The following is a 13,761-nucleotide window of genomic DNA, read 5'->3' on the forward strand; positions in this document are numbered from 1 at the left end:
TGTGTTATTTTTTATTTTTATCTGGTCAATTTTGATCAAGTAAAATGCACTGTGGCTTTAATAGCAGCAAAACTAGAGCACACTTATGCGCGCAGTGTAAATGCTCCGTACTAATCTGTTAACATGCCCGAAAAAAAAAACGCTGTTTACGCGTGGGGTGTGAACCCGAATAGGAAACGTTAGTGGAATCGTTCGTCTAGCAGTCTACAGCGTTAAAAAAAAGTTGAATTACTTTGTTGTAATGCGAGTCATTTGAGGGAAACAGAGCCGGCGGAGACCGAGCGGACCACAGCTAGGGTGACATTTCTAGCCACACGGGCTTTTCTGCTCCTTGTCTTCATCCAATCTCCATCTCAGACATTTACGCCGCAACCTACCACCATAGCTCATCGACATCAATGACGTTTTTACTTTCGAGGCGTGCCTAAACAGTTTTTGATTGACAGTCCACCGACCAATCCACGCGTTCGTTGTGCAGCGGGTAACCAATCATTGGCCTAACAGCATAAACCAGTGTGTCATCAAGCTAGGTTTAGCGGTCTGTTTTGAGCCAGGAAAAAATAGGCACACAGCACTAGCACAGTTTGCTAACATATATTTGTGATAACAGGTTAGCAATTAGTCGCCATTTGAGTGAGTTTAGCAGTAAGGAGAAGGACATTCTTACCTTAGTGACCAACTTCTGGGTATGTAGTCGGTCAGTAAATGTGTATGAATGTGGCTTTTGGTGAAGGCTGGGACGGCAGCTACAGGGATTAGCTGTACGGGGAGCTCCTGCTAGCTGTGCGATGCTGACATACCTTCAGACGGCTTGCTAATTATCTCATAACAGGAATTTTGGTGTGACTTCAGTCGGAAAAATCGTCACCATTCATACACGGACTGTTTTCCAAAGCCGAGACCGGTCTAAATAGTCCGCTAGTGAAGCGCTTGAGTTAGCTGGCTAGCTGGGTCGCCTGCAAGTACAAGGTTAGCTGCTTAAAACGAGCCACCTGGACCCGATAACCATAGAAAGAGGTAAGAAAATACAATTAAACACTGTGTTGCTAAGTTAATGGTGATTTTAGAGTGATATTTAACAAGGGTCCTGTTATTTAAAGCAGACTGACCAGCCAATTATTTATAACTAGAGAACTATGCACTCTATAAGATCAAAACCACTGAGGTCGATTTGTGTTTATTGGCAGTTAAACACGATGGTGCTTTGGTTAAAATCTTGTCGTTTGGTTTCTGACATATTTGCTGATTTGAGGTAACGTATTCGGAAACGCCTTCTTCATATCGGTATGGGATAATGCTGTGAAATGAGCCCCGGTAGTTCATTGTGCAGGGATGATTATTATATTTCCTTCATAAATGTTGAGCTATATTCTTAGGCTCCTGTGTAGGCAGTCTGATCAGCATTTAATGGGATGAGAACATCAACTCACTTTCCAAATCTGAGTACATGCTAATTATCAGTGTTGAGTATGTCACCTTCAGGTTTTCTTTGGCTTTTGCCGGCTTTACCAAGTCAACAGTCTTGTTTATTGGCCTAGTCTTTCAGGCTCTTGGGAATGCAATATACTCCACACCTGTTTTTTTTTTCCTCAGCAGCAGTCATGCGTTTCACAGACCGACAATTGAGACTTTTCAGGCACACTGATTTGAACTCTCCTGGTTTCCTGTCTGGCAGTGTTTATATTGAGACAGGACATACTTTTATCTGTCAAGGACATGCATTTCATCAGAAAGTGAAATGCAAGATCATACCAGTCACTTTTTGTTAAAACAAAAAAGTAGTTAAACCTTGGGCAACGAGAGTGACTTGCTGTCTGTAGTCTGCATAAAAATGTTTTGGATAAAGCATATTGGAGTATGTAGAAGGAAAGTTTGATGTCTTTATAAACTCAGATCCAGTGTTCGCTTGGTCAAAAACATTGTGTCAATGTAAAGAACAACCATCTGTATAGTGGTTGTAATTTGAGTTAGGTATTTTAATCAATGAGAGGAGTCAATTGTATGTTACAGGGCCCTTCCTTATAAAACAAACACGGACACAAGCTGTTGTCTCGCAGTATGTTCCTTTAATTCAAAGCTTGTGGTGTCTGAGATGCATTATTTAAAGTGGTTTCTTTTGGGCAAAAACATTTTGGCTACTCATGAAAGCGTTGGAAAAGCATTACGATACAGTCAGGTGTGTCGCAGCAGATTTTTAAACAGTTTGACTTTGAAACAAAATAGTATCTTCGCTAATGTAATTGCATGAATGATGCCTGTCAAAATTTAGTCAGTCCAGTGAGAACTGTTGAACTGTCATGTTTTATACTGCCTCTCTCCACTTTCTCTGACTTTGATGTGATTATCACTTTTTGTCTGCACTCGGTGGCATTTTTTTGTGTGTGTGTGTCGAGTCATGTTTTAATTCAACTTAGAACATAAAGTGGAAGAGAACTGCCTCTAGTTCCCTCAAAAAATAGGTGTATGTTTATGGTCAGGCATAGAAATATAGATTTTTTTTTTGTTTGTTTGACCCATCTAAACGAACTCCAAGAGAGAGGTTGCTAATTTTTAGGTTACAAAAACCCAGCAGGACACTTCAGGATATGTAAGCACATCAGTTTCTTTAGTGAATAAACCATCTAGAACAAGCTCTTTGCACTGCTGTTGTCTGGAGAAAAATATAATCAGCAGTGTCCATGTCCTGTTTGTGATGTAAGGGGGGTGTAATATTTTGGAGCTCTCTTGCCGCCTCTAAAACAAAAACGAATTCTGTATTTTGCCAGGGTGTTTTACTGGAGTTTGTGAGGACGTCAGGGTGTCCGTTTTTGAGCCGAAGCTTAACTAAATGTGGGTCATGTTGTACAGCAATGATCCTACACTCTTAAGTAAATGTATAACCGAACCGCTTCAATAGATGACATTTCACGCTTTAGAACAGGCAAGTCAAAGTCCGGACTGTCCAGTTGCTATTTTGTCGCCTGACATGGCTTGAGACATTTTACAGTTCAGTCTATGAAGAAGCTGAGCCTACATTTTATGTTCAGATAATGGACTTAAACATTATCACAGTCTTTCTCTTACCGATGTCTGCGAAAGGCCTTGTGTATGAAACCTTGAACGTCCAGTAAACAACTTGGTATCTTGAGCATTGATTTATAATACTGTTTGATGAATGGGGAATAAATCCTGGACTGTGGTTAAGTGTGCAGTGCTTTGTTTCTCAGCACTTTAAATCCCAGGCTCGTACTGGCAGGCCGTCTAGGGCCATATTAGAGCCACCATAATATAAACACATCTGCAGAATGGAAAAGCAGTGGGCTGTTCTTCAACGCTCACTTTTACATAAGGCTCTCGTGGTCTTAATTTCGTTTCTGTTTTGGTAAGGCATTCATAGGCTACATCTGGTTCATCATATGATCACTTAAAACTTATTAGTATCTAAAGTTGAGTTGATGTTCTGAATAATTTCAGATTAGTGACCTTTTATATTACCGTTTGGGTTGACATTAATGTTAAATGTAACTTACTTCACTTAAACGATGTGTTCTTGTTTTTAAATTCACAAGCAGCAGTAAGGATGGCAGAAACACTTCCCTACATGGCGTGGCTTTGCCTCCAAAGTCCTTTTATTTTATGACTGGTGTTATGGCAGCCTCACATTTATCCGCCTGATAACTGACAGTTACACTCAGTTGTGAAATTTATTAGCTAAGAGTGTTTATTAGGCGTAAGATCTTGCTTAATATCATGGCCTTTCGTTTTGGAGGCTGTTCCCTTTTGCTTTTTACATTACACAATTTTTATGTAGACGCCAAGGGCATTTGTCTTATTTAAAATGATTTAAGTCTACATTGGGTTGCACGAGTAGTGTTTGACTGCATGAAATGAATGCATTTAATTGTGTTATTGCACATTGAAAGTCTAATGTTTTTTAAGTAAACATTTTTAAGCTAAGCTATACCAAGTAATTTTTAAGTTAAGCTTCATCTAGTTTCCTACCAGTTGTTTTATTAGACTCGTGAAAATACTCAGTGGCAATTGCTTATCATAGCCACTGGATATGCCAAAAACCTGTTTTTATGCAATTAGTCATTTTATTTTGACAACTTTAAAGAAGGCAAATCTGGAGTTTCGCCCTAGGAAGGTGAGAAACGCCATCAATATCATGTCAGGGCAGAGCAGCAGATGAACCAGCGAACTTTCAACCTACCAGATAAGTAGACTTAAGGGAATATTTTGTCTTTATTACACAACTTTCAGACAAGTTGTCGTCTTCCTTGTCAGCAGATAAGAGGTTTTTAATTGGTAGATGTTTGCTTGTCATAGTTGGAGGACTCGGGTGATAATGATGTGAGTTGTCATAATGACAGCACTTGGATTTGCACAGCAACCATAACTGTGAGGTCTCTGTTAGCCAACGCCCCTTGCAGGAAGCCAGAAGAAAGCCAAAGGCCCTAGATCATTATCGTTGAGCAAGTAAAAATTCAGGTCGGTAATACAGTAATATATTGCACAGTCATTAAAATAAGTAAAAAGCCTTTGCATTGTAATGCATATGTTTCCATTGTAGCGATGATTAAAAAAGTGTTATTGGTTGGTAATTTTATTCTTAATAGTGTTAATATCTAATCCATTATGATAATTTATAAACGGATGATACACTAATTGCCCCCTTTTTTTCTGGTCTTCAGTTTGGTTTCTTTTTGGTAAGCTGGAGCTGAAATTGATGTGTATCCAAATGTAGGACACAGGGCAGAACAGAAGGTCACATCCATAGACCCCTGTAGATACTCTCTGGAGAACAAAGTATCTGCTCCTGCTGTGACATTAATCACCTTTCTGTTACTCTCATCCGGCTTCTACCATAGCAAAGTGTCAGGATGTTAACATTTTAGCTGAAAAGATGGTGGGTTGGGGGAAAAAAACTGTTCTTATTCAGGATGAATGGTTTTCATTACATTCTTCATTGCAGTCTTTTTAAGCATTTAAAAACATGGCATGGTAGAACCTGTGTAATTTTTTTTTTTTTTAGTTTTGGTATTGTTTTTTCTCCCTTGTTTTATGGTTTGGGTTTTGTTCTTGTTTAGTTTTTTATTGTTTATGATTTTTGTTTGTTTTTGTTCTTTGCGTGTTTATCTTTATTTCTTTTTTTGTTTTTGATATTTATTTTAATATTTATTTATTGGTTTATTTAGTGTTTTATTTTGTTTTGTTCAGTTTTGGTATTGTTTCTTCTTTTTTTTGCTTTTATGATTTGGGTTTTGTTCTTGTTTTTTGTTTTGCTTTTTTTAATGAATTTTGTTTGCTTTTATTGTTTCCATGTTTTTAATTTTGTATTGCTTTATTTTTGCTTGTTTTATGATTTGAGTTCATTTTTTTTGTGTGTGTAAATTTGTTTTGCTTTTGTTTTTGATATTTATTTGAATATTTTTTTTTCCTTTTTTGTTGTTGTTGTTGTTTATTTTTTGTCGCTTATCATTTTGTCCAACGTTACACACTACTCTTCATTCTAGTGGAGATATTACCTTGCTGAACACGTGAACAATGTAAGTCCCCACTCCTGCCACTCCTCCACTTCCTGTTCTGCCTGAGAGGAGTATTAAAGCCTCATCACTTCCTGTCCCATGCGTCCCATGGTAATCCCAGTGCATGGTATTCCTGTGGGTGTGTTTTTAGCCCTTATGTAAGGCTGAGAAGCCTCAGGGACACCAGCCTAAGTACAATTTAACCTGTAATGGCCCACCACTGTTTACAAACTTTGAATTTGAAAGGCCAAAGCAGGTAGAGTTTGAGGGCTTGAGTGCATGTCTGTCTTGATCATGACTGGATGAGGATTTTGATTCGTAACAGACTTTTCATCATGATGCCTTAAAATGCCTCCTCCAGGGAAGCTCATTTGCTTTTGTCATTTAGCTGCTCAGTAAATCCAAGCATCTAAATATGTCTTCACTGCCATTCACAACTCCTCTTCTGTTGCCTCATGGGATAGTTAACTGCCCATTGGATGCACACTTCAAAATCTCAGTGGTTTTCTGCACATTATCTCTGACTGTTCTGTTTTCCTCTTTCACTGTTGCCCATGAACTCTCTCTGGAACAGGGCTATGTCTTCAGCAGCCACCACAGCCCCGTCGGTGGACAAGGTGGACGGCTTCTCCAGGAAGTCTGTCAGGAAAACCAGGCAGAGGCGAGCACAGAGCTCGTCCCAGTTCAGATCTCAGGACAAGCCCATAGAGCTGGTGCAGCTGCCTCTGCTGAAAGGTAAGCTGTGTTTACGTGGTCAGAGGAAGTTAATGGTTTGTGATGGCAGAGTGTTTTGCTGGTTTTATTTGTCTGATAGAGCTGATATGGTTGGTTGTACTATAACAACAAAACAGCAAAGAGAAAAACTGAATGCAGACAAACTGTCGCTGTGTGACCAAATGAAAGAAAAGTCTCAATTTTCAAGATACGATTGTTCTGTTAAGTCTGTCATGCTTACCAAGGCTGTTATTTATTTGAAGATAACCACAGTAATATTGTGAAATAATATAAACAAAATTAAAGAACTGTTTTCTATTTATACACAAGTCGTTTAAAAAAAATATATTTATTTTAAAATTAAATTCCTCTGACAGAATCATTTTTTTGCATTATTACTTCAGTCATCCGTTACACATGATTCTTAAGAAATCCTTCTAATGTGCTTATTTGGTGCTCAAGAAACATTTCTTATTATCAGTGATGAAAAGTGTTGATTAATAATTTTGTTTAAACGGTGCTGCATTTTATCAGGATTCTTTGAGTAATAGAAAACATTGTAAATCAGTTGTTTTGAGACATAAAACTTAACAAACATCAATGTTTTCCTTAAAAAGTAAAACATTTGTGGAATCTTAGTATCCACGGATTATTTAGCATGAACTCTTTCTTTCTGTCTGTCAAGATGTTTCTGCGCAGGAGCAACCAGAGCTGTTTCTCAAGAAACTGCAGCAGTGCTGTACTCTGTTTGACTTCCTTGACACACTGTCTGACCTCAAAATGAAAGAGTATAAGCGGTCCACCCTCAATGAACTGGTGGACTATGTCACCCTCAGCAGGGGCTACCTGACTGAGCAGACCTACCCCGAGGTGGTCAAAATGGTGAGATTAGTAGCACACTATGTGACTGAAAAGTTTCTGTGGTTGTCTAATTTATATGCCTATATAATTCAGAGATACCTGAAGTGTTCATTTGTCACAGGTGTCATACAATATTTTTCGGACTCTACCGCCTAGTGACAGCAATGAGTTTGACCCAGAGGAAGATGAGCCCACGCTGGAGGCTTCATGGCCACACTTACAGGTATTGAGTCGCAGCCAGCAGCAAATAAATAGGAATTGAAGGGTTAGTTCACCCAAAAATTAACATTAATATAGATTTTTTTTTGTTGATTGATAATGAAAATCAAGAATAAGAATGAGGGTAGGCGGGTGCTTTTGTTCAACAGTCAAAAAGTAGTTCAATAAAGTGCAACCATCCATAATAAAACATGCATTACACGGCTCCGGGGGATGAATAAAGGCCTCCTGTAGTGAATCTGCCAACTGTCATATGCACGTTCACGAAAGACTTCCTTTCTGGCAAATGACGTAGGCATAGCGTAATGTGCGTGTGAGTCTCATTGAAACCAACATTTGTTTACAAGAGCAAAGGAAGCAAAAGTTTCCTTACTTAACCAAAGTAAAACCAGTGTCCTCCTTGCTTATATTGAAATCCTCCCACATATTTTGTTATAAATCCTCATTTTGTGCTTCTAATTCGTGACCGGAGTTTTGTTTTGTTCTCTCTCCATCGCGCTTCGTGTTCATCACTAATCACAGCGACGTGCTCTACGCATATGTCTTATGTCATCCACCCCTAACAGCATCCACCTATGACAGTTTGGAGAAGTGAGAAAAAGGTGTTTACATCATTTTAAATAGTTAAGTTTCTTACAAAAATGCATCGATACGCTACAGGAGGCCTTTATTCACATTGAAGGGTCAGGAAAACATGGACAAATTTTTGGGTGAACTAACCCTTTAATCACCTTTAATCAGAAAATCAAGCTATATGGGCTTTAAAAAATCTTAAGGTTGAAATAATTGTAAGGTTTCATTTCAAGGATAAGATGTCTGATCTCTCTCTTTTCCTTTTCCACTTAAGCTCATTTATGAGTTCTTCATTCGCTTCTTGGAAAGTCAGGAATTTCAGCCCAGCGTTGCCAAAAAATACATCGACCAGAAATTTGTATTACAGGTGAGTGACTTGTCTGTGCAGTGTTCTGACTTCTCATCCTAGTATCAATCAAATAAAGCTAGTATTGCCAGTAAAACAGCACAGATATAGCTGTCTGAATACTTAATTCTGATTGGTCAGTTGTGGCATTTTTCTGTCAAATATTTTTCAAATAATTACCTCTAAACTGTAATATTGAATTTTGTCAGTGATGACCAGTTCCATATTTTTTTATTTTTATTTTTTTATTTTTTATTTCAGTAGCTGTGTATTAAGAAAGGTAATATGTCTATTTTAGAGTTGGACACATTGCTAGTATGTTTAATACAACTCCTCTTGTGGATTTTCTAGCTCTTGGAGTTGTTTGATAGCGAGGATCCACGAGAGAGGGACTGCTTGAAGACAGTTCTGCACAGAATCTATGGAAAGTTCCTCGGCCTCAGGGCCTTCATCCGCAAACAAATCAACAACATTTTTCTTTGGTAAATAACTGTCAAGTGTTTTTGTTGCGAATATACTAGATGAAATATTGTTATTCTGATGTATCTTTTTTTTTTTTTCTCTCTACTCTCCTCTCCTCTCCTCCCCTGACAGTTTTGTATACGAGACCGAGCACTTCAGTGGCGTAGCTGAACTGCTGGAGATTTTGGGAAGGTAAGTCATATTTTAGGACCTATTCTTTGGTTGGCAGTGATGTGGAGAAATTGAAATCAGGAAATAAAGAGTTTGGAAAGACATGAAGGGTGACCCACAGAAGTCATATTCCTGTTTTATTTTACTCCACCCTGTCTCCTCAGCCCCGAGACATTTAGAAGTTTGTGTCTTCTGCATATTATCAGTTTTTTTTCATTGTTATCAGTGTCAGATCAGAAGTCTCACACATCTCTGGTTTTACAGCATCATCAATGGTTTTGCGCTTCCTCTCAAAGCTGAGCACAAGCAGTTCCTGGTGAAAGTGCTGCTGCCTCTGCACTCAGTGAAGAGCTTGTCTCTCTTCCATGCCCAGGTACAGACACTCCGCTGCTTGTTACTCGTACACATGTCTGTGCTTGCTCACTTACATTTCAGGGGCAGAAGAAACCTATTCCCTGTTTACATGCTTGTTTATGAATCTCAACATTTGAAATGCATGTATTTTAATCTGAAGTAATCTCTTTTTCTAGCTGGCCTATTGTATTGTACAGTTCCTAGAGAAAGATCCAACGTTAACAGAACCTGTAAGTGTTCATTGTCACTGTTATCTTCCTCATTCTTAATCAAGTTTCAGCTTGTTTCTAAAGCATTTTTACAAGTTGGATAATTTTTTTTTTTTTTTTGTAGGTTATCAGAGGCTTGTTGAAGTTTTGGCCAAAAACATGCAGTCAAAAAGAGGTGATGCCTTATTATTATTATTATTATTAATATTATCTAAAAAATTATCTTTTTTCAGGAGAAATGCTTTACACGCTTTTCCTAAATGTTTTTGTACCCTCGACCGCATTGTCTTCTTTTGTAGGTTATGTTTCTTGGAGAGTTGGAGGAGATTCTAGACGTGATCGAGCCGACTCAGTTTGTTAAGATCCAAGAGCTGCTCTTCAAACAGATTGCTAGATGTGTGTCCAGCCCCCATTTTCAGGTAAACACACCCCACCCTAAATCTTCCTCACAAAGCCTGTGATGTCTTGTAATAGCCAAGAAACTTAAAAATGAAGATTTTCGAAAAGCAAGTTCCCATCGCTGTACCATCACAGGTTCACAGAGGAACCATTCCCCTTATTTGATCGCATTACTAGTCCATTGTAAAGATCAGGAAGCATGTATGATCATTAATATCACAACATTTTGGGTATAAAATCTATTAAATATAAATCAAGAATAAGATCCATTGCTCAAGCTAAATCAACTATGCTTCCACTAATAGTTTTCAACTAAAGTTTTTAGGTTAAATCAGGTTCTGCAGTTTAAAATCCATATGTAGAACACTACTGATTTTACAATATTTAAAATGTAGGGTGATATTGTTTCAGGTGGCAGAACGAGCCTTGTACTACTGGAACAATGAGTATATCATGAGTCTGATTGAGGAGAACTCTAGTGTGATCCTGCCTATCATGTTTGCCAGCCTCTACAGGATCTCCAAAGAGCACTGGAACCCGTAAGTTTTATATTGTCATTTATTTATATGTATTATTTTAATTTGAAATAAAAACAATTCATATATACCATTCAAGATTTTTGTCAATAAGATTTTTTAAATCTTTATGCTCACAAAATCTGCATTTATTTGATCAAATGCAGTGAAAACAGCATCATTGTGAAATATTACTATACTACTACTAAAAGAATGTAATTTATTTCTGTGATGCAATGCTGAATTTTCAACATTATTACTCCAGTCACATGATCCTTCAGAAATCATACTAATATGCTGATTTAATCAGCATTTCTTCTTAACCTTAGTTAAACGAGGCAAGTCACTTAAGAACAAATTCTCATTTACAACAGCATGTAAATGTTCATTACAGCATGTAATGTTCATTTACAACAGCATGATCCTGGCAGGAGAATATGTCATATATATCTTAATTGTACACATACAGTTCACCAATACACACACAAAAATGTAAACATTATCACTGATGAAAACAGTTAAAAAAGGACCTTATACAAAAAAAGAAAATGTTTAAATACAGACTAGTGGCTCTAAATTTCTTTCTATAAATTCACCATTTGTAAACTGATGTTTAATGTTCATTTTTTTTAAATATCAATAGCATTTGTATTAAAACTATATTCACTGAATGTATATATAAAAAAAAAAACAAGAATCGAATCGAGAGCTTATCGAATTGGGACATCTGAATCTATACCCAGCCCTTTTAACCTTGATCAGAAGGTGTTCTCCATAATAAGCATGATCTAGTTGTAACTGATATTGAGTCTTTGCACACATTCCTGCTCTTTTGACAAAGTGGTTTGATGTTCATCGTGTTTGCTTTCCTCCACCATCAGGGCAATATCAGCTTTGATCTACAATGTGCTCAAAGCCTTCATGGAGATGAACAGCGCCTTGTTTGATGAACTCGCCGCCAATTACAAATCAGACAGGCAAAGGTAAGAATCAAACAATGCATTGTTATAAACTCCTACAGTTAACAGCGCGGCTCAGATAACTTCTACCTCTCTTTCCTTCAGGGAAAGGAAGAAGGACAAGGAGCGCGAGGACCTATGGAGGAAGCTGGAGGATCTGGAGCTCAGACGGGGCATCCAGAACAGTGATGGCGTCATTCCCACCTAACACGGACCTCGTCTCCGCCCTTCTGTGTGGTCCCAACCAATCCCTTTCTACTCTGCCACAGGGACCCCGTCCCCCTATTTGCTTCTCATCCTGCGTACTCTACCGCACACTCCCTCGTTCATTTCCTCCCTTTCAACAGCACTGTAAATAATCCTCTCCCTCTTTCCTGTATCATACTACTACACTGAAAGGAAGAAGAAAAAACATAAAATTTGAAGAGAGACTTGATGTGCACTCCTTGTTGTAAAAAAAAAATATATATGGTAAAATGATAATCAACTATGGTCAAAGGATATATTTTAAAAAAAACCTTTTCAGTTCAGAAATTGTTCAGCGTCTCCATGTCAGTATATTGTTCTCAAGGAAGGAATTGCCCTGGGACTTTGGGATCTGTACTCACCCTGCAATTAAAGATGTCTTATTTTTTTGGTCCCTTATGAAGAGCGACTTTTCCATCTAGACATAATTCGACTCCCCTGACTCAAGGGACGCAAACCAGAAACCCATGACGTGAATATAAGGAAAACAGGAGTGGAGAGGAAAAAAACAAACATTGAACAATCCTCTCTGTGGTTTGCATTTTTGTTCTTTTACAGGATGATCGGCCCAGTCCTTTACTGTACAGTGTGGACAGGTGTCCATAACTTAATGTGCGAGATGGGCCACAGTCGGCTACAGTGGTTACCTTCGCTCAATAAAGAGGACAAACCTCTCTGAGGACCTTTTATTTTTTTAACTTGTGAACCAGGTAATGATCTGGTCATAGTTTCATGCTGTCTGCTGTGGAGACTCTTGGGAATTCCAATGTGGAAATTCAGTAGTTACCAAGAGTACATCAAGCTCGGTTTCTCCGACACTAGCAGGGACTCGTGGAATTTCAGCGGCGCACCGTGTTCAGAGCTCATCCAGTGTTTTTAAAACCGTTAGGTGACATATTTTTCATAAGGAATATTCTGAACTGCTTTTCGTGAGCCTCCCAGATTTCCACTGCTCGGCTCTGTTCGTTTTGTTTTTAGGGTGGGTGGATGTCGTCTACACGACCGAGCTGAGCGAAACAAGGTTTTTCTTTCTTTTCATTGAGTGTTTGAAATGAAATCCTGCTTATGGTGGGGTTTTTAGGGCCTAACTCTGATCCGGTAGGTCATAATCTCTCTTCTGAAATACCAGCCGCCAGGGCAGGTTAGTAAAAAAACTAAAAAGCACTTTGAGTTATAGCTCATTAGTTGTTCTCCTGGGACTTCAGCCCCTTCTCTTCTCTTTTATTTGAAGTCTCAACAATCGTGGTTGTGGATTTTACATGTGAGGAGGATGTATTTTATTATATTTTATTTTTTTTGGCTTAATCACGTGTCTCTCTTTCTCTCTTCCTTGTTTTAACTCTCCCAAGCTCATAGTGTGCTTTATGATGGCCCAAGTTTGATATGTGTAAAAAAAAAATCAAAAGAAAGGGTTTGATGAATAGAATAAATCTAATTATTTTAAAAAGAAAGAGATATTAAATAAACCTGTTTTTCTTTTGTGGTAAACTTGGCTGCTTTGTTTTTAATTGCTTTTGTAGGTTTCAGTGTAATATATTTTTTTTTCACAACTACACCTGTATCAGTTTGATCTGATTAACCCATGAGGCTTAGTGTTATCTGTCTATTATTATTAGAGTATACAAGCATACAGTTTGATCTGAGAAAATAGGTTTAGATTAAATCAATAAAAGCATTAATGTGGAGTTTAAATCCAGTAGATGGCAGAAGGCGTATTCCAGATGAATGATACAGAGGAATTTATTTATTAAAGCAAGGAGAGTATGGTAGTTGGTAGTCTTGGTAATAATTAGACTTAAAGATTTGATATTTTATGTATTTTCTGTTGTCATTTACTCACCCTCATGTCATTCCAAACCTGACCGATATTTGGGGTAGTCAAACAGTTGATGGTAGGCATTAATTGTCATAGGATTTTTTTTTCCCCATACTATGAAAGTCAATGGCTACCGACCACTTTGATTACCCGAAACATCTTATTTAGTGTTAAAACAGAGAAAGAAAGAAATTCATACGGGTTTGAAATTACATTTTACGGTCAGTAAAATGTCAAAATCATGCTTGATTTTACAGAATCAAAATACAGAAACCGTACACCATGCATATGTAAGAAATCTTAAACTTAGGCATAGATTTGTTGGATGTGAGGGACCCATTTATAATTTTAATGCTTTCATCTTGCGCTTGTGGCTAAGCTCAGTCTGAAAATGCCAGTGATTTACATTA

General features: G+C 37.8%; 1 protein-coding gene across 1 annotated transcript; it reads left to right on the top strand.

Annotated features, from left to right (window-relative positions):
• The first annotated feature begins 523 nt into the window (after positions 1 to 523).
• On the top strand, positions 524 to 13,023 carry ppp2r5ea (protein phosphatase 2, regulatory subunit B', epsilon isoform a). The gene is made up of 14 exons (XM_052586314.1): positions 524 to 1,017; positions 6,082 to 6,242; positions 6,907 to 7,103; positions 7,204 to 7,305; positions 8,149 to 8,241; positions 8,572 to 8,702; positions 8,815 to 8,874; positions 9,118 to 9,226; positions 9,384 to 9,437; positions 9,541 to 9,591; positions 9,716 to 9,835; positions 10,227 to 10,354; positions 11,212 to 11,313; positions 11,395 to 13,023. Exons 2-14 carry the CDS (start codon positions 6,086 to 6,088, stop codon positions 11,495 to 11,497), a joined length of 1,407 nt encoding a protein of 468 aa, XP_052442274.1. The 5' UTR covers positions 524 to 1,017; positions 6,082 to 6,085; the 3' UTR covers positions 11,498 to 13,023.
• The last annotated feature ends 738 nt before the right edge of the window (positions 13,024 to 13,761 follow it).

The sequence above is a fragment of the Carassius gibelio genome, chromosome B20, assembly GCF_023724105.1.
Source record: "Carassius gibelio isolate Cgi1373 ecotype wild population from Czech Republic chromosome B20, carGib1.2-hapl.c, whole genome shotgun sequence".
Classification (NCBI taxonomy): Eukaryota; Metazoa; Chordata; class Actinopteri; order Cypriniformes; family Cyprinidae; genus Carassius; species Carassius gibelio.